Genomic DNA, 27,726 nt, shown 5'->3' on the forward strand with positions numbered 1-27,726 from the left:
TCCACTCCCCACCACTCAGAACCCAGCTCCGAACCTGGGGTGATAGAGCCTTCTCCATCACTCTGGAACTCTCTTCCCATACCCATCCGTGATTGCTCAGACCTTCCTACTTTCAAAAGCCTTCTCAAAACACACCTCTTCAGATCTGCTTTTAACCAGTGATTAGTGTTCTGTGTCTTGTAATGTCCTGTCTTGTAAATGTCCAGTATTATTATGTATTTTACAATGTACTGCTTTTATATTTCTTGTATTTTATATTATTACTTTGAACTGTTTTATATTTAAATTTTTTATCCTGTAAGCGTCTTTGAGTACTCTGAAAAGCGCTATACAAAATAAAATGTATTATTATTATTATTATTATTAATGTAGCTTCCTTGCTAGCGAGCTAATGTCCCTCCAAGGTGTAGCTTTTAAATCACTAATCCTCGTTTCCATGGCAAAAAATAAACTACTCTTCTTACTGGAGGACTAGCAAACAAACATGCTACACTAAACTCCGTAGGAAAATACAAAAAAACATAGCTAACTGCTAAGCTAGCGATCTTGAATGTAAACTCGGGTGGGAGGATCGATACAAATATTGACAGTAATGATACCAAGTACACTATCAGTATACTATAATCAAAAACATTTTTTTTGTCGTTTTTTAAAAACCCAGAAAATGGGAGTCAATCACTCACTCAGTCCTCTTCTGGCGCTTGAGGCGAAGCAAGGAATTTCCATCTGGCCCTGTCAGCCGCTATTCTGGGGGAAGTCTTAAGGGATAGTCTCTTACTCCTGAGCTCTTTTTCTATAGTTCTTCTCCAGGTTTCGGTTAGTCGGCCTTGGTTTCTCCTCCCTTGAGGTGTGCAATTAACGGATCTTCTCTGGAGAGAAGATGATGGCATGTGGCACACGTGTCGACGCCATCTCCAACGTCGAAGTTGGATGGTCTCTTTAATTGATGTTGCGGTTATTTGAAATGGTGTTTGGCCAGCATGTCCTAAGGATGCGACGCAGGCGCTTATGCGAAATAGTGCTAACTTTCTTTCAATAGATGAAGCGGTTTTCCATTATTCTAAACCATATAGAAGGACACTCATAACATTGATCTTGAAGATCTTGAGTGCATAGTAATAGTTTTTTATTTTGTTTATTTTACTTTATTGACTTTATTATAAATTGTGTATGTAATAAAAGGGAACAAGTAAATCATTTATATATGAATTGACATTGTCTGATTAAAGTTGTGATCAAAAATTTTATAATTTATGATCTTGAAAATTAGTATGAGCATTGGTATGACCAATACTGGCCCTGTAACTACTTAGTATTAGATCGATACACAAATTTGTAGTATCGTCCAAAACTAATGTTAAGTATCGAAACAACAGAAAAAGAAGTGCTCATTATATTTTAACAGTGTTGAGCAGTAGTTCGCTACAAGTAGCAATGCTACATAGCTTAACTACATTTTCCAGTAGCGTGGCGGTAGCGTCTCTACTTTTTGAACTAGATACTTGTAGCTTAGCTATTTTAAGACCCATGTAACTGGGTAGTTTACATCAAAGCTACAAGCTACAAAGGAGGACAATGGACTGCAAATCCGGGTGGGAGGTGGACAAAAAATACGGACATAATCCATAATGACTGGTTGGTGTACGTATGATGACTCACGATTGCCGAGGTTAGAACAAAACATCACGGACTGGGCCATCAGAGGAAGATTGGGATGGTCATGAAAACCAGTAAGCAAACCATAACAGACACATGCACATACCACATGACAATAAAGGAGTCAGAGACAGAGGCAAGCTTCAAGCTGACGACTCGGGGGGAAAAAAATGACAGAGGGATTCTGTGCAGATTTTCCATGAGTGATGAAGACATCAAGGAAACTCACAATGCGTCTTCTTGGCCATATTTAGACACATTCATGCGTTTAGAGAAAACAACTTTTAATTGTTTACTAAGTAAATCAACATCCAAACTGCTCTCAACATCCATGACGTCTAACACAAATTTAAGACGCCACACTAAGGTAAGTGGAGTTCATGAAAGGTTTGGCTGCACATAACCATTATCAACACACACATTACTGCTGTTTTTATTTACAGTACGCAGAGAAAATGAATTACACTATAAGGGTGGGCCAAAGAAAAGGAAAACTAATATAAACACATACAGTGGGGTGTAGGGCAGTGGTTCTCAACCTTTTTTCAGTGATGTACCCCCTGTGAACATTTTTTTAATTCAAGTACCCCCTAATCAGAGCAAAGCATTTTTGGCTGAAAAAAAGAGATAAAGAAGTAAAATACAACACTATGTCATCAGTTTCTGATTTATTAAATTGTATAACAGTGCAAAATATTGCTCATTTGTAGTGGTCTTTCTTGAACTATTTGGAAAAAAAGATATAAAAATAACTAAAAACTTGTTGATAAATAAACAAGTGATTCAATTATAAATAAAGATTTATACACATAGAAGTAATCATCAACTTAAAGTGCCCTCTTTGGGGATTGTAATAGAGTTCCATCTGGATTCATGAACTTAATTCTAAACATTTCTTCACAAAAAAATAGATCTTTAACATCAATATTTATGGAACATGTCCACAAAAAATCTAGCTGTCAACATTGAATATTGCATTGTTGCATTTCTTTTCACAGTTCTTTTTGACAGACATTTTAGTGAGGGTCAAACCATCATGGCATGGGGGAAACTCTGGGTTTATGGTAATTAATGGAATAGCCTACTTGATTTGATGTTCAGTTTATGAACTTACATTCATATTTTGTTGAAGTATTATTCAATAAATATATTTATAAAGGATTTTTGAATTGTTGCTATTTTTAGACTATTTAAAAAAAATCTCACGTACCCCTTGGCATACCTTCAAGTACCCCCATTTGAGAACCACTGGTGTAGGGTGTCCCCAGCAAAATGACAGATAGTTAATAGTAATGGACCATTATTGGGTTTATTTGATTTTATTTGTACACTCAGTTACATTAACATTGATATTATACATGTGGGCCTATAGATAGAAATTACATTAAATGGAGGTCTGTAGCTTAATGCATGTCAAACTGGGGGTACTTGAAATTAAAATGGGTGATAATCACCTGTAAATGTTCTCTTATGGGGTCCCTGGCATATCTTTTCAAATGGGCGTCTGTGGAGCTAATGAGTTTGAATTCAATATGTAGTGTTGATTTAGCAAGCTACTTTTGCCATGTAGCTTGTAGTGTGGCTTCCCCTGTATCTTAGCTACATTCATACAGAGTAACTAGTAGTTTAGGTTACTACATTTTTCAAGTAGCTTGAATAATAGTTTCCGTAGGAAATTATGCACCATGTTACCGCACACGTCAGCAGCTAAATTAGGAGCCTTTGTAACCCATCTTGAAATTATTAATTATTATTAAAAATATTAAAAAAATGTTTTTTAATTATTATCATTTATATTCCAAATAATATGTTGTGATATATATCGTTATCGCAGGAGGCTGGAATATATATCGCAATATAGAATTTAGGCCATATCGTTCATCCCTAGTATACATACTGCTACATTTTGATTGTAAAGGAGCAACAATTCTTATCATTGAAACGCAGGCAATGTCCTGCAGTGCCACTGTGCTACCTGCGGGAGACATTACTGACAACACATTTCCACAACATTTCCTGTTCTTTTTCACCAAAGATATCCTCTTCCTGTTTTTTCCTCCCTTCTTTTCTCTTGCTGTTGCACATTTCACCCTCCATATCTGATGACATTTATATTCAAGCTGTCCAGGTAAAAAAGATTTGTGTGTCATGTTAAAGCCCCTGCTCTCATGTGCACACACACGCACGCACACGCGCACCCTATTATAATTAGTGGGACAGTTCAGTGGAGCAGTGGGCCAGTGCTCAGCTGCTTGGGACAGAATTAGAGTGGCAAGCAGCTGAGCTTCTCTAGGGTGCTATCATGTGACCTATCCCACCCACAGGGCCAAAAGGAGGCAGGATAGAGTTACCACGCGCACTTTCCAGCATGGCCTTATGTGTCAATACTTGTGTTCTGGAGTGCATTGGTCTTATTCTATCACCGCGCCAACAGTGCACTCCAACCTGCTGATAGGTGCACCTTTATTCCACTCATGACTTTACACTCCTTTATGGCCCAAAAACGGGTCACCTGGACACACAGAGGTGTTCCTTATGTGTAACAAGAGAGCAAATCTGGAAGCTTCGGCTCAAACGTTGAAAAGAACAGCCACTGCGGCACATTGTGTGATTGTTTAAATGCATTGTTTCCTTTCCTGGAAAAGTGTGTGGCTTTTTGTTTTTTGCTTTTTTTTCAGTGTCTGTCAGCAAAGCAGGTAAGTGTGAAAGAGCTGACCGCTGCATTGTTCCTTCTCTGAGGTACCTGATGAACGGAAGCAAGTAGGGTTGAACATCATTTTGTGATGGACAAAATACAAAACCCAAAACCAGTGAAGTTGGCACGTTGTGTAAATCATAAATAAAAACAGAATACAATGATTTGCAAATCCTTTTCAACTTATATTCAATTGAATAGACTGGAAAGACAAGATATATAATGTTCGAACTGAGAAACTTATTTTTTTTTGGCAAATAATCATCAACTTAGAATTTAAAGGCAGCCACACATTGCCAAAAAGTTGGCACAGAGGCATTTTTACCACTGTGTTACATGGCCTTTCCTTTTAACAACACTCAGTAAACATTTGGGAACTGAGGAGACCAATTTTTGAAACTTTTCAGGTGGAATTCTCTCCCATTCTTGCTTGATGTAAAGCTTAAGTTGTTCAACAGTCCGGGGGTCTCCGTTGTCGCATTTTACGCTTCATATTTTCAATGGGAGACAGGTCTGGACTACAGGCAGGTCAGTCTAGTACCCGCACTCTTTTACTACGAAGCCCCGCTGTTGTAACACGTGCAGAATGTGGCTTGGTATTATCTTGTTGAAATAAACAGGGGCGTCCATGAAAAAGACGATGTTTGGATTGCAACATATGTTGCTCCAAAACCTGTATGTACCTTTCAGCATTAATGGTGCTTTCACAGATGTGTAAGTTACCCATGCCTTGGGCACTAATACACCCCCATACCATCACAGATGCTGGCTTTAGAACTTTGCGCCGGTACTGGTACCAAAATATTGATATCTGGACAAAACTAGAGTGAACATACAATTCCATTCTACGGTTAAAATGTTTTGATGTAAACTTTTATACCTTTTACGCGACAAAAGAACACAACCATTCCTGCTTGTGCATATGTCCCTTAGGATAAATACAGTACTTAGAGCCTCGGCACATAGCGCTCAGACTAGATCTGTTCAACCTAAGTCTGTGAGCATGAAATGATAAAGACTATTTTGATGAGTACTTCAAACATCTTTCCAGACAAACTGAGCAGTCCAGCTGCAATCAATTTAACGCCCTGAGAGCAGCGCCGTAGCAACAAATTATGGGCCCCCATACTATAACTTCCTGAAGAACCCTCCAACCAGGGAAGGACTATGTGGCCTAAATTCTATCATTTAAAAATATTGTAATTGGTATATAAATAATAACAATACCATTTTAAAATGGGTTACAAAGACTCCTAATCTGGTAATATTGAGTCATTTAGCAAGTGTTTTTCTTTTCGATGGTATTTTAAAGTTGTACTTTCAATAAAATAATTCCATCCATTTTCTACCGTTTGTCCCTTTTGGGGTCGTGGGGGGTGCTGGAGCCTATCTCAGCTGCATTCGGGCGGAAGGCAGGGTACACCCTGGACAAGTCGCCACCTCATCCGTTTCAATACATGCAAATTATCTTGGTTTTATCTAAAGTCTTGTCTGGGGTATTTTGAAGGAAAATTTACCAGCGAGCACACCAGTTGGAGTCTCTTCACTCATCTTCGCACTGGCGTATGCATTGGTCTGACTACTGACAGAATAACAACCTGCGCCCTGCCTTTCAGGTAACCTTCTGCCGTTAAGGCAAAGGAGCATGTGCGCTCAAAATAAATTCAGTGAATAATTTGCATTTATAAATAAATAATGCCATCATTTTAACTCCTTATGTTGACAGCCTTAAAGGGTAACTGCACTTTTTGGGGAATTTTGTCTATCGTTCACAATCATAATGACAGACAAGAACACACCGTTTTTTTTTAGGATTCTAAAGACGATTTAAAAAAAAAAAAACGCTTCCAAAATGTGGCTAATGAGAGTCACAGTTGTAGCCTTCAAAGCCCTTTAAAACAACTTCCAAACTCCTCCCATCAACGTTTTATACACATACTGCAAGTATTTATATAATGTAGTAACAAACACCTTCATAAGATTGTGTAATATATTCAATATTTACCGTACTTTGGTCATTTTATGCATTACTGGAATGTCTTTCCTCAGCGCATTTATTTCCATTTCCATGGCAGCACAATTCCGACTTCTGGCAACAACGTGTGTTCTTATTTATGGAAACAAACGTGAGTGTGTTCTAATCATGGCAGACTTGGTAACAGACAACAAAGACGAACATTTTTGGACGAATGAAAGTTCCCAACTTATCTTTTTGAACCAGAATATACAGAGGATGAACTGCTGGTTATAAAAGCCAGTACAAACGCGAGTATAAATGTGGAACTTGAAGCCAAGTTATGCGGACATATACGGCCTGCTTGCCAAAAATCAACTCGAAAAAACTTTCCCGGCTCGCTGGACCAAACAGACAACTGTCCATCTAGTAAGTCACTTTAATATTGATCACGATACACGCAGCAAATTGTGCTTGTTACTAAAACGACATACACTGTCGAGCAAGCTGTGTACAAACAAAACATATGTGGGCTATTACTTTTCAAATACTGTAATATGATTGTTTGTGTTTTTTATATCATATCATTTCATATCATATTGTGTTGCACCATTACAAACTTAAAAGTGGTTCAGCTGCCGACGCAAAAGCTAGCTTATCTTTTGCCGTAGGTAGCTTAAGGCTAATACCTTAAAGGCCTACTGAAATTAAATGTTTTTATTTAAACGGGGATAGCAGATCCATTCTATGTGTCATACTTAAACATTTTGCGATATTGCCATATTTTTGCTGAAAGGATTTAGTAGAGAACATCGACGATAAAGTTCGCAACTTTTAGTCGCTGATAAAAAAAGCCTTGCCTGTCCCGGAAGTAGCGTGACGTCGCAGGTTGAACGCTCCTCACATTTACCCATTGTTTACACCAGCAGCGGGAGCGATTCGGACCAAGAAAGCGACGATTACCCCATTAATTTGAGCGAGGATGAAAGATTCGTGGATGAGGAACGTCAGAGTGAAGGACTAGAGTGCAGTGCAGGACGTATCTTTTTTCGTTCTGACCGTAACTTAGGTACAAGGGCTCATTGGATTCCACACTCTCTCCTTTTTCTATTGTGGATCACGGATTTGTATTTTAAACCACCTCGGATACTACATCCTCTTGAAAATGAGAGTCGAAAACGCGAAATGGACATTCACAGTGACTTTTATCTCCACGACAATACATCGGCGAAGCACTTTAGCTACGGAGCTAACGTGATAGCATCGGGCTTAACTGCAGATAGAAACAAAATAAATAAACCTCTGACTGGAAGGATAGACAGAAAATCAACAATACTATTAAACCATTGACCTGTAACTACACAGTTAATGCTTTCCAGCCTGGCGAAGCTTAACAATGCTGTTGCTAATGACGCCATTGAAGCTAACTTAGCTACGGGACCTCACAGAGCTATGCTAAAAACATTAGCTATCCACCTACGCCAGCCAGCCCTCATCTGCTCATCAACACCCGTGCTCACCTGCGTTCCAGCGATCGACGGAGCGACAAAGGACTTCACCCGATCATCGATGCGGTCGGTGGCTAGCGTCGGATAGCGCGTCTGCTATCCAAGTCAAAGTCCTCCTGGTTGTGTTGCTGCAGCCAGCCGCTAATACACCGATCCCACCTACAGCTTTCTTCTTTGCAGTCTTCATTGTTCATTAAACAAATTGCAAAAGATTCACCAACACAGATGTCTAGAATACTGTGGAATTATGTGGTGAAAACAGAGCTTTTTGTATTGGATCCAATGGGGTCCAAATACTTCCGTTCCCCCTGTGACGTCACGCGCAAACGTCATCATACCGAGACGTTTTCAACCGGAAGTTTCGCGGGAAATTTAAAATTGCACTTTATAAGTTAACCCGGCCGTATTGGCATGTGTTGCAATGTTAAGATTTCATCATTGATATATAAACTATCAGACTGCGTGGTCTGTAGTAGTGGGTTTCAGTAGGCCTTTAACAGGCCGTCCCAAAACGATGTCTTCCTACGCTACAAAAAGAGTTCCTCAGTGTTTGCGTTTACAATAACAATGTTGCTACAGCTTGATTAAATGAAGTATTGTTGGCGGTTTTTGGATGCATTTTTAAATTGATTAAGCGGCAGAATTGATTGCTCCCATTAGCTGCTTGCCAGCCAACAAGAACGAGCCGACTTAACAAAATTAGAATGCAAAAAACAACAACTTTTGTCTTGTCTCTAATTATGATTGTGAAAAATAGGCAACATTCCAAAAAAAAGTGCAGTTCCCCTTTAATTAGAATATATATGTACATGGTCTGACGTAGATGATTTAGCAAATGGCTCTGTGTATCATCAAATTGGGATAACTCTCCTCATAATACTATCACTTTAAGCTTACGGTCTAATAATTTTTACACTATAAGCTTTTACTGTTTCTTAAACTGGCTCATTACAGTACAGCAGTATCTCAGTTTCCGTTACTAATCCGTTCCAAAAGATCTGATAAACACCGAATCGTACGAAAACCAAATACATTTTTCTCATAAGAAATAATCTAAGTCCAAAAAATCAGTTCCAGACACGCAAACATATTATCCATAGAGTAATTACAGTTTCAAACGCAGATAACAATGTGAAATGTATATAAATGATGAATAAAATGGGTAAATTGAATTTTAACATCACGTTTACCTTTATTGAAAACTCGTGTTAGCAAAGACGTTGATGAGCGGATGAGAGAGGCAGACGGACGCTACTACGAGTTCTTGCTTCAATCTAATAACATTTCTCACCTTCTATACAAGTTTCACAAGTTTCTTTGATCCTCCGTTGGGTTATTTCTCAGTCAAACAAAAAAAACCCCACAAAGACTGTCTAAACAGTTGGGCCATACTAAGAACGCCATATTCCGTAAACAGCACAAAGACAGGTAGCACAGACCATGGTAGAAGGAAGGACACGTACGCAACGTTTTCATACACACACAATAAAAAGGAATAAAGGATTTCCTTGCTGAGATCTGTCAATGGCAAGGGTTCCTAAACTTTTTGACTCAGGGGCCACATTGGGTTAAAAGAATTTGGCCAAGGGCGAAACACTAAATATATCTAATATCTATAATTAATAAAGTAAGGCAAAAAGAAGAAGTATCTCACCGTTCTCTTTTGTAAAGTAAATAAATCTGTACAGCAGATATGGACATCTACATCAACAATATGATTTGGCTGAGCGGCTGGACAGGACATACATACTGTATATACTATATATATATATATATATATATATATATATATATATATATATATATATATATATATATATATATATATATATATATATATATATATATATATATATATATATATATATATATATATATATATATATATATATATATATATATATATATATATATACTGTATAACGGATGAACCACAGAAACCTCGTTTACTGAATGTTGTTAAAAGGAAAGGCCATGTAACACAGTGGTGAACATGACCTTTCCCAACTACTTTGGCACGTGTTGCAGCCATGAAATTCTGAATTAATTATTATTTGCAAAAAATAATAAAGTTTATGAGTTTGAACATCAAATATCTTGTCTTTGTAGTGCATTCAATTGAATATGGTTTGAAAAGGATTTGCAAATCATTGTATTCCGTTTATTTTTACATCTAACACAATTTCCCAACTCAAATGGAAACGGGGTTTGTAAATGAAGAGTTTCTGTTTCTGATAGTTGATATAATAATGTAAGTGCATCATAAAGCCTACATGAACTCCATGGGTGTCCCACGATTCGATTCAATATCGATTCTTGGGGTCACGATTCGATTCAAAATCTTTTTTTTTTTTTTCAATTCAACACGATTCTCGATTCAAAAACGATTTTTTTCCCGATTCAAAACGATTCTCTATTCATTCAATACATAGGATTTCAGCAGGATCTACCCCAGTCTGCTGACATGCAAGCAGAGTAGTCGATTTTTGTAAAAAGCTTTTATAATTGTAAAGGACAATGTTTTATCAACTGATTGCAATAATGTAAATTTGTTTAAACTATTAAATGAACCAAAAATATGACTTATTTTACCTTTGTGAAAATATTGGACACAGTGTGTTGTCTAGCTTATGAGATGCGATGCAAGTGTAAGCCACTGTGACACTATTGTTCTTTTTTTTTTAATTTTTATAAATGTCTAATGATAATGTCAATGAGGGATTTTTAATCACTGCTATGTTGAAATTGTAACTAATATTGATACTGTTGTTGATAATATTCATTTTTGTTTCACTACTTTTGGTTTGATCTGTGTCGTGTTTGTGTCTCCTCTCAATTGCTCTGTTTATTGCAGTTCTGAGTGTTGCTGGGTCGGGTTTGGTTTTGGAATTGGATTGCATTGTTATGGTATTGCTGTGTATTGTTTTGTTGGATTGATTCATTTAAAAAAAAAAAAAAAAAAGTTTTAATAAATAATACAAAATACAATCAAAAAAGAGAATCGATTCTGAATCGCACAACGTGAGAATCGCGATTCAAATTCGAATCGATTTTTTCCCACACCCCTAATATATATATATATATATATATATATATATATATATATATATATATATATATATATATATATATATATATATATATATATATATATATTTTTTTTTTTGGGTGGGGGGCTTTTTGGTCAGACAGTGAACGCTGGCGGTCGGATCTGGCCCATGGGCCGTAGTTTGGGAACCCCTGGTCAATAGCGTCCTATAAAAGTGAAGTAGATTATATCTACAGTACATAGCGCTCTTTTCTCGAGTGACTCAAAGCACTTCCCATTATGAAAACCACATCCAGTGTGGTTGGCACTGGGCGCAGGTGAGTAGAGTGCGCTGCTCAAGGAAACAACGGCGGAGACTCGGATGACAGAAGTGGGAATCGAACCTGCAACCCTCAAGTTGCTGGCACGGAAGCCCTAATAGTTGAGCCACGCGATCCCACTGTGCATTTTTCATTGGGATTGAGTCACCAGCATGTGGGATTCGTTGTTTGGGCACTCGATTGCAGATTGCACTATTGTTACATGCAATTTTCCACTGCGATAGTATACAAAAACAAAGGCAAACTTTTGTGTAAAAAAACTAATTATACACCAAGTGTACATGGTAATACGTATGGGGAACATATTCACCATTAATTAGTTGCTTATTAAAATGTAAATTAGTAACATATTGGCCCTTAATTAGTCATTATTAAGTACTTATTAATGCCTTATTCTGCATGGCCTTATTATACAACAGGTAAGCCATTAACTAAGAGTCTTCCCTCAATATCCTCAGAATTATTGCTTATTAGTGTCCAAATAACTCTAAAATAAGTATTTGTTACTTAGAATATGTTCCCCATACTAAAGTGTTATCGTGTACATTGCTGAGTATTTTGGTATATAAATGAGTGTCCAGATCTACGTCCTTCTCCAAATGATTCATTATTATTCAAAACCCACAAGCAGATACTGTGTGAAAAAAATCTCCTTTTTGCAAGCCGTCTTCACCTGTGTCAAAAGTGTGTATACGTGTTGGCAGAGGGCCTGGTGTTTGGAGAGTGTGTATTGCTGAGCCGTGACCATTTACAGCGGAGTAACATGAGGAGCTTGTCCCTCCTACACGCTAACTCTAAATGCAGAAGCACAGCTGTGTTTCCACGATGAAAAAAAGAGAAATACAAGCAGCGTGCTTATAAGTTAAAGGTAAGGAAATTAACCCACAAAGGTTTGAGGCCAAAGCTGAGGTCATTTGCTCTTGTCCGCATGTGCATGGGGGAGACGGCAGGAATTAGGTAATATTGACACGGTTGTTGCGACTCCACCCTCCCAACAATACCGAGATCAATGTGCTGGATCAATAGAAGTCATTGACAATGACTGCACTTCTCATGTGGTCAGCTGAGGAGAAAATTCACAATTTTTCAGTGGCGTGTGTCTTGCATGTATGCTCATTTATCAAACTGTCCGAAATGATAACACACACACACGCACACACACGTGAATGCACACACACATTCAAGCATGCATGCACTGCAGGGGGAAGCTTGCTCCACTGACATGGCATGATTGGTCACTTCCCCCCCCACCTCTCTCTCTCTTCCTGCTGAAATAGTTTTAACAAAAGGGGGGAGGGTTTGTGCAATTGGGGGAGGGGATGTATGTGCTGCTCTGTTGTCACTAGGAGAGGGAGGGAGCTGCAGGGCGATCAAGGGAGTGGAGGAGAGAAAGATATGGTCCCACAAGAGAGTCCAAGCCACATACACACAATTTACACACACATACATTCTCTCCCTCTCTCGGTTTTGTGGAATAGTGGATTACTTTTTGAAATCAAGCAGATGCATGATCAGGTCAGTAAGGCTTTGGCTGTTCATGTGGTATGTCTTGTATGTGTTCTGCTTGGCATGCCTGGCATTCTCACCAGCTTGTCCTGTATAGGTGATTCCAGGGGAAGGGAATGGGTCCTCAAGGATGGCTCCTAAAAGTCATAATTTTTTAGACATTCTTTCACATGTTCGCTCTTGCAAATTGTTCTTCCCCCTCATCTTTTTGTTTTGTGCGCTTTGCAGTGCTTGCGAGCTTTAGCGGATTTCAAACTTGTCCGTTTCCGTTTACCATTCCAACTCTCTTGAATACACAGGATAAGGAGGTCTGCAAAAATGTTTCTATTTGTTGACCAGTTACACTTTGACCATGGATAGAAATTGACGAGCCGATCTTTTAAAGTGTCTGACGCCTCTGACATGTGTGCGTTCCTCAGGTGGCCGCTTGTCCCAGCTGCCTTAAGGTGTGACATGAACCATGGAAGGGTGCAGAGGTCCGCTTACTAGCTCACCTCGCAGCCGCCTGACCAGCCGGAGCCCAGGGGGATCCTGCAGAATGCAGCTGGGCTCTCACTAGCACCGAGTGGACCCTGTCCTTTCGCACGTGGGGCCAGGGCTGCAGAATGCTCAGTCCTGTCACCCCTTACAGTAAGTCTGCATGGACACCAAGCACTAGTATCTCAGTCTGTGGCAGAAGAGGGCAACAAGTCCTGGGAAGTCCTGTAGCGAGGACAGACATGCTCATGGATTTTACAGCTCAGTCTCCAAGCTTTGTATTGAGGAATTTCACAGAACTTGTGCAGCCTCCGTGTGACTATAGCGCAAGATAATACCCTTGTCTGTCCTCTCATGCGTTCACAACTTGGCAAAAACATACAATTCATATTGCTTAAACTATTCACAATTAGTGTATTTAGTTCCAAAAGGTCTGATAAAGAGCAAAGCGTACAAAAAACAAGGCAATTTTCCCCCAAAATAAATGGTATCAAATAAAATCATATTACAAATCCAATGATATTGTTAAGAAAAGTCCAAAAAGAGAGAATATAGAAAATCAATATAGTTTCACATGCAGAAAACAATGTGAAACATAAATAAATGAGGATTTAAATGGATCAGTGAATACTGTTGTTGGCAAAGACTGCGATGAGTGGAGAGGGAGGGAGAGTGAATGCCACCGTTGTACTTTGCTTCTAGTTCATTCTTGAATTGAATAGTGTTGCTTGTCTTCTTTATAAAAAGTGCTGACATTGTAAACTTTCTTTGCCCCTATGGTGACTTATTTTGAGACCATACTCAATAACAAAAGCATAGTGAGTTTGTTACCTGTAATGTTTGCTGTACAATAACCGTGACAGACAGAATACGTAAACTGGGACGAAATTTGGGTGGAAATGTATATTTGGCAGAACATGAACACGTATGATGCATAAACTAATGATAAAGAACAAAAGAGGCAGCCTGTGCATCCATTACAATCAATAGCTTACATCAGGTTACCCAATAATAAATAATTAATACATTTGCAAAAACCTGGTGTAGGTGAACCATTCTTTAATCAACGTGTGTTTCTTGTAGGGCCCAATGTCAAATCAGATGCATTTTAATGGTGCAAAAACACACCAGAATGCAGCACTCCCAAATATTTGTGATAATCAGAAGAGGCTGCTCCCCAGCCTGATGAATATGCTTCTATTGATTGACTGTGTATTGATTAGGGCTAGCTTTAACAGGATTACGCCGCCAACCTGATTGGAATAATGCTACCTGGATTTATTTGTGCATTTGTGTGAAGGAAAAGCAAGTAAAAGGAGTGGGGTATCTTCAGGGAATGTAGGGTCTTATTTTAGGCGAGACACAAGTCGTGGTAGCATGCATTTGTCACATTCCTCTCTCCAAAAAAGTCTCTCAGCTTCTTGTTAGATTTCTGTTCCTTTATTTTTAACACTGCGGCTATTTTAATTGCTTCTTTGTTGCATGCACGAGCGAGTCCAAATATTATTCTCATTACCGGCTGTGTTGACATCAAGAGTCTGATGTTAGCCCGTTTTAGTGGCCGGTTACCAGGGTGAAGCGATTGTGTGAATGTAAACTGGATCGTTAGTAAGCTGGTGTCAACAGCCTCTCATTAGTCCTGCACAGAAGCACCCATTAACATGCCCTTAGCCTCCACACACACACACACACACACAAATTAGGCTTCTATCATAATTAAAGCACGGAATTGTAGACCTCATTAGGTGTTTTGGCGAAAACGTGCGCTGGTGGAAGGAGGGAAAAGAGCAAAGTGAAGGGCAGATGGAGAGGACATGAGGAGGGACTGGTCAGCTGCAGCCTGATATATGAGTGGACACAATAAGCAAAAGGGGGGCTAGGCCAGCCTCTGCCACATGTGTGTGTGTGAGAGCTGAAGGACTGGGGGGAGGGGAAGACTGACCACACAGGCTCGGACACAGTCGTCTTTTACAATACTGCAAAGAGAAGGAGCCAAAGTAGAAAACAGAAGGGTCATGCATGTTTGAATGAGCCTCTTTATGCATCTTTGAATTGTGATGTCGTCTCAAATGGAAGCCATGAGTGAGGCATTGTGTAAATCCTGCTATGATATAATAAAGTGGATTGTGTGCTGTGCAGGCTTGGAGCAAAACAAAGTAGGAGGAAAGTTTTTCCTCCCCAAAGCTGCGCCTTTTCTTCGCTGCATGTTGGACTCTGCTCACTGCTTACATAACAATGCAGCACCCTTTCAAGGAGATAAGGCTGCAGCCAGCAGTGACGGGAATGCTCCATATCTCGACGACATGTTAAACACGTGTCTACACTGCAGCGTCAACTCTTAACCGGCACAAATGAGCCAGTAATGTGCATACAGCTGACACGGTCATTTATCACCAGCGCTGTGAGCAAGTACAGTGGTAAAAGTGGACAGTACATGCGCGCCGTATGGATAGGGAGAAAGGATATGCGCTGTGTAAATAGATCGCAGGTTAGATTCCTGACATTCCAGCAGGCTGACTCATCTGAAAGATGACCAGGAGCATGTTTGCCAGTTGAATGCTGCACTGAAAAACACACTTCAGCCAGTTCGGATTGTCTGTCTGTGTTCCTGCTGGAAATGGAAGACTTTGTTTATTGGGAGTGGAGCACAAGCAACAACAGGCAGCGTGTGTGTGCGTGTGTTTTTTCCTTCCACAGCCACTTCTGATACTTCACAACCCCCAAAAATCCCATTCCTACTAGGACCCTTCCCCCACATCTACTTTCATCTAATTGGCCTCTAATTACTCAAACTGACCATGCAGTGGACCACGAGTCGTGCAAGCTCCTACAAACATTCACGACTTGCATCATTTGTGTTCTTTTTCACTAAGGATGTCATAGGGGGAGATAATATATCACATTACCTGATTTTGCATTGGTCCAGCTGCTTGTATCAATCTTGGACCATCTATTTATTGGATCAATCCCATTTAGGATTTATTTGCTGAATACGTAGCAATACAATTACTTTGATTGACGACTACTACGAGTTTAATAGATTTAGCGACACTCTCCTGTTTGGAGTGACTTTGTTAACTTTTTCCATCTCCTCCTGCCTCAACATGTCCCATAGTCTTCCTTCTTTCTATCCTCGCCACTGATGTCATCTCTTTCAATAAATAAATAAAGACTTTACACTTCTAAGACTTACAGGTATACAATTTGATCTGCCACATGCAATGGAAATTGAATTAATCTGTTCTGGGGTCAAACAAAAACATTCATTAACAATGAGGCAACTTCTGTGAAATGTTAACCCAGAAAAACTAGGGCATATTTGGGGTAGAGACAAATAAAGGACACACCAAGTGAAGCTGGTTGCCAACAGTCATTTGAAAAAATCAAATCAGCCCCTATTGAAAAACAAAAGTATGCATCCCGCACTTTGTCTCGCACTACCGTAAAACTCAGAAATAGTCAGTAAAATGTTAAAGGCCTACTGAAATGAAATGTTTTTATTTAAACGGGGATAGCAGATCCATTCTATGTGTCATACTTGATCATTTTGCGATATTGCCATATTTTTGCTGAAAGGATTTAGTAGAGAACAACGACGATAAAGTTCGCAACTTTTGGTCGCTGATAAAAAAAAAAGCCTTGCCTATGCCGGAAGTAGCGTGACGTCACAGGAGGAAGGACTCCTCACATTTTCCCATTGTTTACAATGCAGCGAGAGAGATTCGGACCGAGAAAGCGACGATTACCCCATTAATTTGAGCGAGGATGAAAGATTCGTGGATGAGGAAGGTGAGAGTGAAGGACTACAGTGCAGTGCAGGATGTATCTTTTTTCGCTCTGACCGTAACTCCAAAGCGGGCTGGCTCAGGGTGGAGGACAAGAGTAAAACAACTTGCACTGAGCCTAGTCTATAAAATCCGCTACACCTCCCTGATACCGAAGTACATATCAAACTACTTCCTTAACGTAAATGACCGCCATAACCACAACACCAGGGGGAGCTCCACTAACCACGTTAAACCCAGATTCCGAACTAACAAAGGTCTTAACTCATTCTCTTTCTATGCCACATCAATGTGGAATACGCTCCCAACAGGTATAAAAGAAAGGGCATCTCTACCCTCCTTCAAAACCGCAATAAAAGTTCACCTCCAGGCAGCTACAACCCTAAACTAACACCCTCCCCGGATTGTTAATAATCAAATGTAAACAATCAAATGTAGATACTTTTTCTTATGCCTTCTGATCTGTCTTTCTCTCTCTCTCTCTCTCTATGTCCACTACTTGCTGTCCATATCCTACCAAGTCAGACCTACACTGTTCCAATATCCTTTTCTCTGTTCTCAATTGTTGATGTCTGATGATAACAACCAAACCTAACCCACACCCCGGATTGTAAATAATGTAAATAATTCAATGTGATTATCTTGTGTGATGACTGTATTATGATGATAGTATTTATTTGATAGTATATATCTGTATCATGAATCAATTTAAGTGGACCCCGACTTAAAAAAGTTGAAAAACTTATTCGGGTGTTACCATTTAGTGGTCAATTGTACGGAATATGTACTGTACTGTGCAATCTACTAATAAAAGTCTCAATCAATCAATCAATCACTTAGGTACAAGGGTTCATTGGATTCCACACTTTCTCCTTTTTCTATTGTGGATCACGGATTTGTATTTTAAACCACCTCGGATACTGTATCCTCTTGAAAATGAGAGTCGAGAACGCGAAATGGACATTCACAGTGACTTTTATCTCCACGACAATACATCGGCGAAGCTCTTTAGCTACTGAGCTAACGTGATAGCATCGGGCTCAAATGCAGATAGAAACAAAATAAATAAACCCCTGACTGGAAGGATAGACAGAAGATCAACAATACTATTAAACCATGGACATGTAAATACACGGTTAATAATTTCCAGCTTGGCGAAGCTTAACAATGCTGTTGCTAACGACGCCATTGAAGCTAACTTAGCTACGGGATGGCGGCGGCGGCGGGCATTGCAGCTTTCGACGACACCCCGGCCGCCATCAGAATCGGCAAGAAACATATATTTCCCCAAAGTTACGTACGTGACATGCACATAGCGACACACGTACGGGCAAGCGATCAAATGTTTGGAAGCCAAAGCTGTACTCACGGTAGTGCGTCTGCTATCCAACTCAAAGTCCTCCTGGTTGTGTTGCTGTAGTCCGCCGCTAATACACCGATCGCACCTACAGCTTTCTTCTTTGCAGTCTCCATTGTTCATTAAACAAATTGCAAAAGATTCACCAACACAGATGTCCAGAATACTGAGGAATTTTGGGATGAAAACAGAGCGTTTTGTATTGGATTCAATGGGTCCGAATACTTCCGTACCAACCATTGACGTCACGCGCATATGTCATCATACATAAACGTTTTCAACCAGAAGTGTGGCGGGAAATTTAAAATTGCACTTTATAAGTTAACCCGGCCGTATTGGCATGTGTTGCAAGGTTAAGATTTCATCATTGATATATAAACTATCAGACTGCGTGGTCGGTAGTAGTGGGTTTCAGTAGGCCTTTAATATAATTAACGAACGGCAGGGCCCTTTATATGATATTTTAGGGCAAATATAGTCCCAGCCTTTCCTGCTCAGTCACCAATGAGAGAATATTGCATACAAGTCGCGGCGCATGCTGGTCAACACACGCATACACAGCAATTGCAAGCAGAAACGGGGAGAATGGACGTATTTTGGCTTTAAACCTAACGATAAAGGTGGAGCTATAAACACTGAAGCGTTGCTCTGCAAGCGATGCTTTTAAACATAGCAAGCTGATAGCTAACATCTCTGTCATGTTTTAACTACTTCTAAATCACTAATCCTTGCCTCCATGGCGACAAATAAACTATGTTTCTTACAAATATCATCCCTGCAGGACAAGGAATAGCTAAACATGCTTCACTACATGCCGTAGGATGATACAATAGTTCACCACTAACAGCAAGCGAGCCCTTCTCAATGTAAACAAAAGGATGGGTCTACACAGATATTGAATGTAACAATATCAAGTACAAGAGGCGTAGCTACAAAACCCAAAACCAGTGACTTGTCAGATCACATAACACTTTTCCACCTTGCATCAGTCCATCTCAGATGAGCAGCGAAGCCGGCGGCTTTTCTGGGTGTTGTTGACAAATGGCTGTCGTTTTGCATAGTAGAGTTTTAACTTGTACTCACAGATGTAGCGACAAACTGTAGTTACTGACCTTGGTTTTCTGAAGTGGTCCTGAGCCAATGTGGTGATATCCTTTACACACTGATGTCGGTTTTTCATGCAGTACAGCCTGATCGATGGTCACGGGCATTAAATGTTGTTTTTTAGCCTTGCCGCTTACATGCAGTGATTTGTCCAGATTCTCTGAACCTTTTGATGATGTAACGGATAGAGAGACAACAACAACAACAACAAATTTGATACGAAAAGTTAAAGCAAAGAAGCAGTTAGTGAAGTAAATAACACACAAATGACAATGAACATTATTGCACTACAAATAGAGCAATACAAATACCAATAGCAATAGCACTATTGATAATAAATAATAATAATTACCTCAAATATCTACAATACGATTGTTTTAAATGCAACAACACATATATGTAATGATAACTTGAATTACAAACAAAAGCAGATAAATGGAGGGGGAGAAAGAGAAGAACTCTGTATTAACCTTGTAGATTGTTATAGTAAAATAGGTTAACTTTTGTCAGTGTGCCGTGTTTTACCCAGTTTACCTTAGAGGAACAATGTTAATATATGTTTGATGAAACGTGATTATATGCATGACTGTGTGTATGCATATGTGCTTGTATATGTACAGTATGTGTTTTTGATTGTTTGTACAGTGAATGTGCATGTGGATGTATGTACTGTGTGTGTGTGTGTGTATGTATGTACTGTATTTGTGTATGTATGTGGGAGCGTATGTACCTATGTATCTGGGTAAGTACCAATGTGTGCGCGTATGTATGTATGAATAAATGTACCTATATATGTATATACAGTATGTATGAATAATTGTGTGTATGTGAGTATGTATGTGTATTTGTATGTATAATATATACATAATGTAGTAAGGGCCACATTTATAATAACATTTAATATTTACGTATTTTGCTCATTTAAGCATTCATTTCAAAACGCATCACGTTTGCTTTTTTTTCTTCATCACTGATTACTACTAATGCAGACTTTATGAGAGACAACAAACATAATAAAACATCACTAACCGTACAAGGTCTGCTGTCATTAGGATGCTGACTGCTAGGATGTTCATATATTCCCATTTTGGTGAAGAATATATATATATATATATATATATATATATATATATATATATATATATATATATATATATATATATATATATATATATTGATTTGAGTTGTACAGTAATTGAATGATAGCCCCTGAGTTGTAATCGAATCGTGGGGTTTTCAAAGAGTCCCACCCCAGTAACTGCTGTAAACATTAAGTTATTAAATTATCATGCGATTGTCGCGGCATGGCGACCCCTCTTTATATTACCAAATACAATGCATCTGTTAAGTAAGTTAACTTTTTCCATTCTGTTACAGTCAAGCCTCATTCCAAAATTGATTCATTTAATTTATTTTCCTCAAAATGTTACACCCAACACAGTATTAAAATAACAAACTAAGTTTTGGGGAAATGTTTGAAAATGTATTAAAACTGATCCAACCAAGTAATCCCACAAAAGGTAAGTATCCACAAACTTTGCCCAACACTTTGTTGATGCACCTGATCTTACATTTCAGTGTTATTGCAAAGGCCTAATGTACATGTAACTTTTTAGTTTTGTTATATGTAGACATTTGCCAAAATCACCAAACAACTGTCTTCACAATAGTCATTATGGGGTTTGTGTTTAAAATTTTAAGGGAAAACTATTAATTTACCCATTTTGGGATAAAGCTGTAACACAAAAAAATTTGGAAAAAGTTAAGCGCTTAATGTTTTACGACGTCAAAATGATTGCTGGGAAACATATTTTGTACTGTTATATTCAAATAATTGCCGTAAGTCCTTCTTGAGTCACTGGCAAAAAGTTAATAAAACAAGAAAACAATTAATGGAACTGACTAGAGTGCACATGTACGTTTTAGTTGTCAAACTATTTGCAGTAAGTGCGCCATCCTTGCGCCTAAAGATGTGTGACGAGCCCCAAACTGGCAGTACGACAGTATGATGATCACACTGATTAAGGGAAGCTGTCACAGTACCAAGCCGGCTTAGTTCTCATCTTTGTCTGCTGCTAAGCCAAGCGTGACCAAGAATGGAGGGCTCTCCGCAAGTTCCAAGCCAACACCAGTTGCTAGATTAGGGCCGGGGCTCCCTCGCTCATCCCTCCTAATTCCTGGGCCAACCTCCCGCTAACTCCCCCCACAACACACACACACACACACACACACAAACACAAACTAATACCCTCGCTCTAACACAGATGTCTGACGCTACAACACACATGAACACTTTGCATCGCAAAAATACACAGAAATACATTTAGCTTGAACTGGAAAATGTGTAGCTCAATGATTCACTGGGCTGTGCATTGTTATACTATGGCCTGCCTTTCACACCCCCACACCGCACTGTGACCCACCAGTGTTTGACAAGCATTACTGTAAATTGCTGATGTTTTGTGGAATTTAGTGTTCTTTTTTTTACTTAAGTGTATTTAAATTAGTAATTGTGCACAGTCATGGTGATTTTGACTTAAAGGGAGTTTTAATTTGTCTGTCGTTAAACTGGGAAAAAATGTTTGGGTTTTTAATTCAATGTCCAAGTCCAAGTTACTCCCACTCCTTGTCAATACATGTATACTTAGTGGGGTGCAACGGTATGCCATAATCACGGTTCCGGGTGTAGCTTGGTTGTGAGGTCATAATTTATTTAATTTTCCGAACATTAAAAGGGTCGCATTATGATTTTTTTTTCTAAATTTGGTCAACCTTTCTCATAGATTTTGTTTTACAGACCTTCCACTACTCGCATTCTGTCACTTAAGAATGCGTCGTTTTGTGGGCAGTCTTATTTATGTGCGGAGGTCTTCCTCCAGGCCAAGCCCCCTTTGACTGTTTTCTCCCCGTCAGCAATGTTGTAGTTTTTAGCGCTTCTTAGCGCTTCCATATAGAGTCTACTGACAGATATAAATTAGAACTATACGCTATTTTTTATTAGGAATGGCAACAGCGGAGGATTTTAGCATGCATGTGCATGTATGAGCCACTCTGCCCCACAACCAGAGAGTAGACAAAAATAAATAACTTAATGACTACAACTTTGGACTACCACTGAATGGAAAATGGCGTACTCACGCAAAGCTCTTCAGGTAAACCTCTATCTACCTTATATGGAGATGTCCGTTGACGTAACGAAGGGAAAACACATCACTAAAGTCTCAAATTGGCCTTAGTGTTTTATGAATACTGTATTTCTGCCACGCATTCATAGATAGGATATACATTTTCGGGAGTTATTATTATCCCAAATACATAAAAACAGGTGCTAACAGGTAGGAAAAGGTGGTTTTGCATAATATTACCCCTTTAAGGAACACAATGTAAAACTTTGTACTTTGATTCATTTTGTCCATGAACACACCATTCCAGGTGAATATACGGTTTTATAAGCTATAAAAAATGTGTGTTGTAGGCGACAAAGTCATTTAGTGTCATATCTAGTTTTAGGATAAATTGTGGGACAATAAACACAAGCTGGGGGTTGACCCGCTGTTGGAAACCTCGGGTTTACAGTGTTTCTTTTTATGAAAGTGCAACAGTAAAAGTTTAAACAGTGTGAACTATTATCTTGTTGTTTTGTAAATAAACGTTCCTGATTGGTTGAAGTGCAGCAAAAACAGTTGCAGCTTGTAACCCCGTTCACCATCTCTACTGAACAATGGTGTTCAAAACAGGAGACATTGACGACTGAAGATGATTTCAAGTTCTGGATTCTCCGTGGCACTATAGCTGATCATGACTGCCGCCTTTTCGATGGCCTTTAAGTGCACTACCTGTGCTTGTGGAGGTGGTGAATCGCAACAACGAATATACACTTCCTTTTTCTCAATTGAAATGTGTACAGTGTGGGAAATCGTTACTTATCTTATTGAACAGAAAGGTCTGTACTGAAATATCCAAATGTATGTACCCTTACACCGTTAATGATCAGTGCTTTGAAAGTACAGTTAATCAGAATGCTCTATATTGGTGCAAAGGGTGGCAATTCCTCAAAATTGTCCAAAAGAATGAGGATATCGGTCATTTTCAAAATATAAAAAGAGACAACTTTTACCATCATTTCTTTTGACACGTTTTTGTCTTTTCAACTAAGAGGTGGTAATAACGGTTTAGCTTCATTTGAATACACCAAACTGATGTCCAAATGGAGTAGAAAGAAGCAGAGCTTATTTTATCGTACACCTTCTCCAAATTTCAGTTATGACTGATGACTTCCTGTGTTTGAATGCCCCCATGTTCTAATAGAGAAAAAAAGGAAAATATAATTTGTAATCATAGTTTGTTTTTGTAATGATAAAAGAAAAGGGAAAAACTAAATATTTTACAAATATCTCCTTCCCATCCAGTGGTGCCACTCCTCTACCTTGTCTAGCCCGATTGTCAGACTGTGACACTACAGCAAGATAAAGCCTGAGCATGTGCTCTAATCCTTCATTAGTCTGCTTTTCCAATCTGCACACCCTCCCACTCGACAAGCCACTCCCGGTTTTTACATTCTTCTGTCGAATTTTGATGAGGGTTCCAGGTCATACTGGATTATTGCACTGGAATATGTCTTTAATCGATGACGGGCCATCTGTTGAGTTGAGAGTATAATTCAACTATTGTTGGCCCAAACATACTTGGTTCTTTGTTGATGTTTATATACTGTTATAAATAGGGAAATCATGTAGTATTAGTAAGTATTTCATTTCGAATGTCTTGAGTTTATAGGCATAAATTGCATTTCAGTGATTGAGTTCACAGTCACACCTATGTTACTCTCCATGTTTACTATGTAACTTCCTAAGAGCCAGTATCCTCTGCAGTGGATATTTGTGCTTTCTATAAAAGCGCTACTCTTTTTTGTTGTTTTACAAATGTCCAATGCAGAGAATGCTAGTTTTTAGGAAATACCAACTCTATTTACTTTACTATTTAAACCTTCCTTTCCCAACAATTGGTAACCTGTTACATGTTAAACACAGGTAGTGAACAAACAATAGAGACAAGGTGAAGGGGTTTGATTAAACATTCGGCTTCTTCCTACTCCTTTTACGGCAGGTTGAATTGTGCAAGTGTAAACATTTGATTTTCTTCCACGTAACCTTTTTTAATAAGCATGGTCAAAATCAACGAATCCATTACCATTACTATTCATATATCTCTACTAATCAACACACAATAATTAACAATGGCTGCTATGGCAAGTTAGTCAGCAACATTGGTAACAGTAATTGTAATAGTTGCTTTGTTTCGGACATGCATAAAAAAGTTAGAATAGTACGTTTGCACTCAAGAAGCAAAGCTCTTTTAATTATGCACCTTCTCTTTGTTTACTACCTGTGTTTGGCATGTTGAAGAATAAATACATGAATAAATAGTAATAAATGGAACCTTACTTTAAAACCAAAAAAAAGATAGCACAGTAATGCAGCAGGCTTTTTGTGGACTTCCCTGTTGGCAAAGTCAAGTCTTAGTGTTGACTCAATCAATACAAGTAAATGGCAATTCATGTTAACACTGAATATGGTCAACTATTAATATGAACGACTTTTTGATTAATGTGACAAACTGCTGTTTTCTGTTAGTGTGTGTGTTTGTTTTTGTGACCTTATGCCAGTTTATCATGCCTCACTGCGTATGGGTCAGCGATGTATCAGGAATTCCCTCGAGTGTAGGGATTTCTGCGAACCTGGGCGGGACTTGTGCTGGCCGAGAGCACTGCCATCTCTGGATTGGATGAGCGGGATTATTGGGCTGAAGGATAATTTAATTTAGGGATCAACATGTGGACTGTTTAGAGGCCCATCTGGTGGCCCTGGCGGGACATGTGACGCGACCTGCAGTAATCTGCATGTAGACAGTGTCAAAGTAGAGGGCTTGTGTGTGTGTGTGTGTGTGTGTGTGATAATACCCAAAAACAAACATTCCAATCTGCAGTTTGATTCCTGATATAATGAAATAGAAAGCAAGCCTACAGAGATACAGCTCTCTGCTGCATACAGTATGTCTACGTTGGGGGTGAAGAGCAAGCATTTCAGTATTTATTATTAGTATCACTATCAGAATAAAAATGCACATCCCAATGAATCGTATGCAGATTTTTCTTTTTTGATAATCACACACTGAGCAAATGTTACGGAGTTAAATAACTAAACTTGAAAAAATTGTGTAAGTTATATCCGAATTTTTTTTATCAATATTGTTTTGTGATCAGGTGATTGTGTACGGAATTGGGATGCCAGCAACTTGTTCAGGGGTTTGTATACATACAGTAAATAAATAATTATTATCATGTTATAGAATGGCAGCATGTTGGAACAGGTGTTAGTGTGTGTGCCTCACAATAAGAAGGTCCTGGGTTCGATCCCCGGGCTCAGAGTCCTTCTGTGTGGAGTTTGCAGTTTCTTCCTGTGACTGCGTGGGTTCCATTTGAGTACTTTGGCTTCCTCACACCTTCAAAGACATGCACCTGGGGATAGGTTGATTGGCAACAGTGAGTTGGCCCTAGTGTGTAAATGTGAGTCTGATTGGTTGTCTGTCTATCTGTGTTGGCCCTGCGCTGAGCTGGCGACTTGTCCAGGGTGTATCAAGCCTTCCACCCAAATGCAGCTGGGTTAGGCTCCAGCCACTCCCGCTCCAGTCCTCCACCCCCGCTACCCCGAGAGGGACAAGCAGTAAAAAATGGATGGATGGATGTTATATAGTAATTCAATGCATTGTCCCCTAGGGGGGCATGACAACAAATAATTGAGAACCACTAGTTTAGATCGAGACACATGACATAATTATTATTAGATCTAAATACCACGCGCTAAACAGCGTGTGCAGACAATAAAATTGTGTGTACTATTAGTGGGCGTGTTGCGTGTGATCTTCTAAGACTACATGTACTATTGAAAGTGGTGCAGACCGCCTTATTTAAATGAAGATTTTGCATGTACTATACAGAGCATTCACCACGGAGACTTCTGCATTAGCAGCTGAATTGCTTTTGAGTTTATAATGCACAAGTCAATGCGATAGGACACCAATCTGTACTGATTTAACAACGTGAACAAACATTAAAGTATCTGTAAAGTAGTAAAGTATTGGCCCACATTTCATGTCTTGTTTGTACACAGCTAATTTGACAGTGTATGTACTAAAACGCATAATGTGCTGCATGTATGATGATCAATAATATAGTGACTTACTCTATGGACAGTTGTTCGTTTGGTCAAGTTGATTGGAGACGTTTGTAGTTGATTTTGGATGGGTAGAAAACATTTCTACCACTGCAGGGTTTGTGAGCGCAAACAATTTGTCTTTCTTTGTGATGCAAACACGTTTGTTTGTTGATGGCAGTAGCACGTGCGTTGCTATGAGCACTGAAATCAAAGTGCCCAGGAAAAAACTTTCCGGTAATGCTTAAAATGACGAAAATACGGTAAATATTGGACATATTACATATTGTTATGAATGTGTCTGTTACTACCTTATATATACACTTACAGTGTGTATATACAACTTTGATGGAGGGTTTTGAAGTTGTTTTAGAGGGCTTTGAAGGAAACACAGGTGACTCTCATTATCTGCAATCTTAGCCGCAATTTCCGACCATTTTTTAATCTTTCATCATCATCAGCCGTTGTCAGTCCACTGCTGGACGAAAGCCTCAGCATGTTTCTGCCATAGTGAACAATCTCTCTTGGCGTACTCTTCATGCTGGTTATTAGCCTACACCTTCCACGCTGGCTTGGTGCGGGTTGGAAGGGGTATTTTATATCAGAGATCCTTCTCCTAGACTAATTGCCTTACTGGGCTGTTGAACTTAGTCTGTCCTGTTGGTTGTCCGCACCCCAATTACCCAGGGACCCGCTCAGCTTTATGGCGCTGACCGCCCGCCAGTCACAAGAGAAGGTGCAAACGGTTCTTTGTGTGCATTTTATAGACGTTAGTTGGGACTCACTAACCCCACACACAACCTCCCATCTCATGCCTGGATGTAGTTTAACGTCATACCCAGGACGTTTTTAATCTTTAGAATCCTAAAAACAATTTTTTTTAAAGGCATGGGTTTTCTTGTATCTCAAAATGATTCTATACGATAGGCAAAATTCCAAAAAAAGTGCAGTTCCCCTTTGATCTGATTGTGTTTGGCTTTTGAAAAGTCAGATTACCACACCTTGAATATGCAATTGAAAACCAGTTCTGTCGAGTGGTGGTGTGCTGCCGGAGGGGACCCTTTGTATCGTATAAGCCGGAAGTGGATTCCATTAAATCAAATT

General features: G+C 39.1%; 1 protein-coding gene and 1 long non-coding RNA gene across 4 annotated transcripts in view; one reads left to right on the plus strand and one right to left on the minus strand.

Annotated features, from left to right (window-relative positions):
• LOC133650847 (uncharacterized) overlaps positions 1 to 27,726 on the minus strand; it is an 83,315-nt gene that overhangs the window by 30,741 nt on the left and 24,848 nt on the right. The gene's annotated exons all lie outside the window — the stretch shown is intronic.
• The window catches only part of LOC133650833 (fidgetin-like), a 28,155-nt gene continuing 12,992 nt past the window's right edge, over positions 12,564 to 27,726 (plus strand). For 2 of the 3 annotated variants that reach the window (XM_062048519.1, XM_062048537.1), the window contains exons 1-2: positions 12,564 to 12,697; positions 13,108 to 13,318. In XM_062048519.1, coding sequence (XP_061904503.1) covers positions 13,294 to 13,318 — 25 coding nt within the window. In that variant the 5' untranslated portion in view covers positions 12,564 to 12,697; positions 13,108 to 13,293. Of the gene's footprint in view, positions 12,698 to 12,964; positions 12,997 to 13,107; positions 13,319 to 27,726 lie in introns of those variants that run through there. The other variant, XM_062048529.1, reaches the window with a different exon arrangement.

The sequence above is a fragment of the Entelurus aequoreus genome, linkage group LG01 (assembly GCF_033978785.1).
Source record: "Entelurus aequoreus isolate RoL-2023_Sb linkage group LG01, RoL_Eaeq_v1.1, whole genome shotgun sequence".
Classification (NCBI taxonomy): Eukaryota; Metazoa; Chordata; class Actinopteri; order Syngnathiformes; family Syngnathidae; genus Entelurus; species Entelurus aequoreus.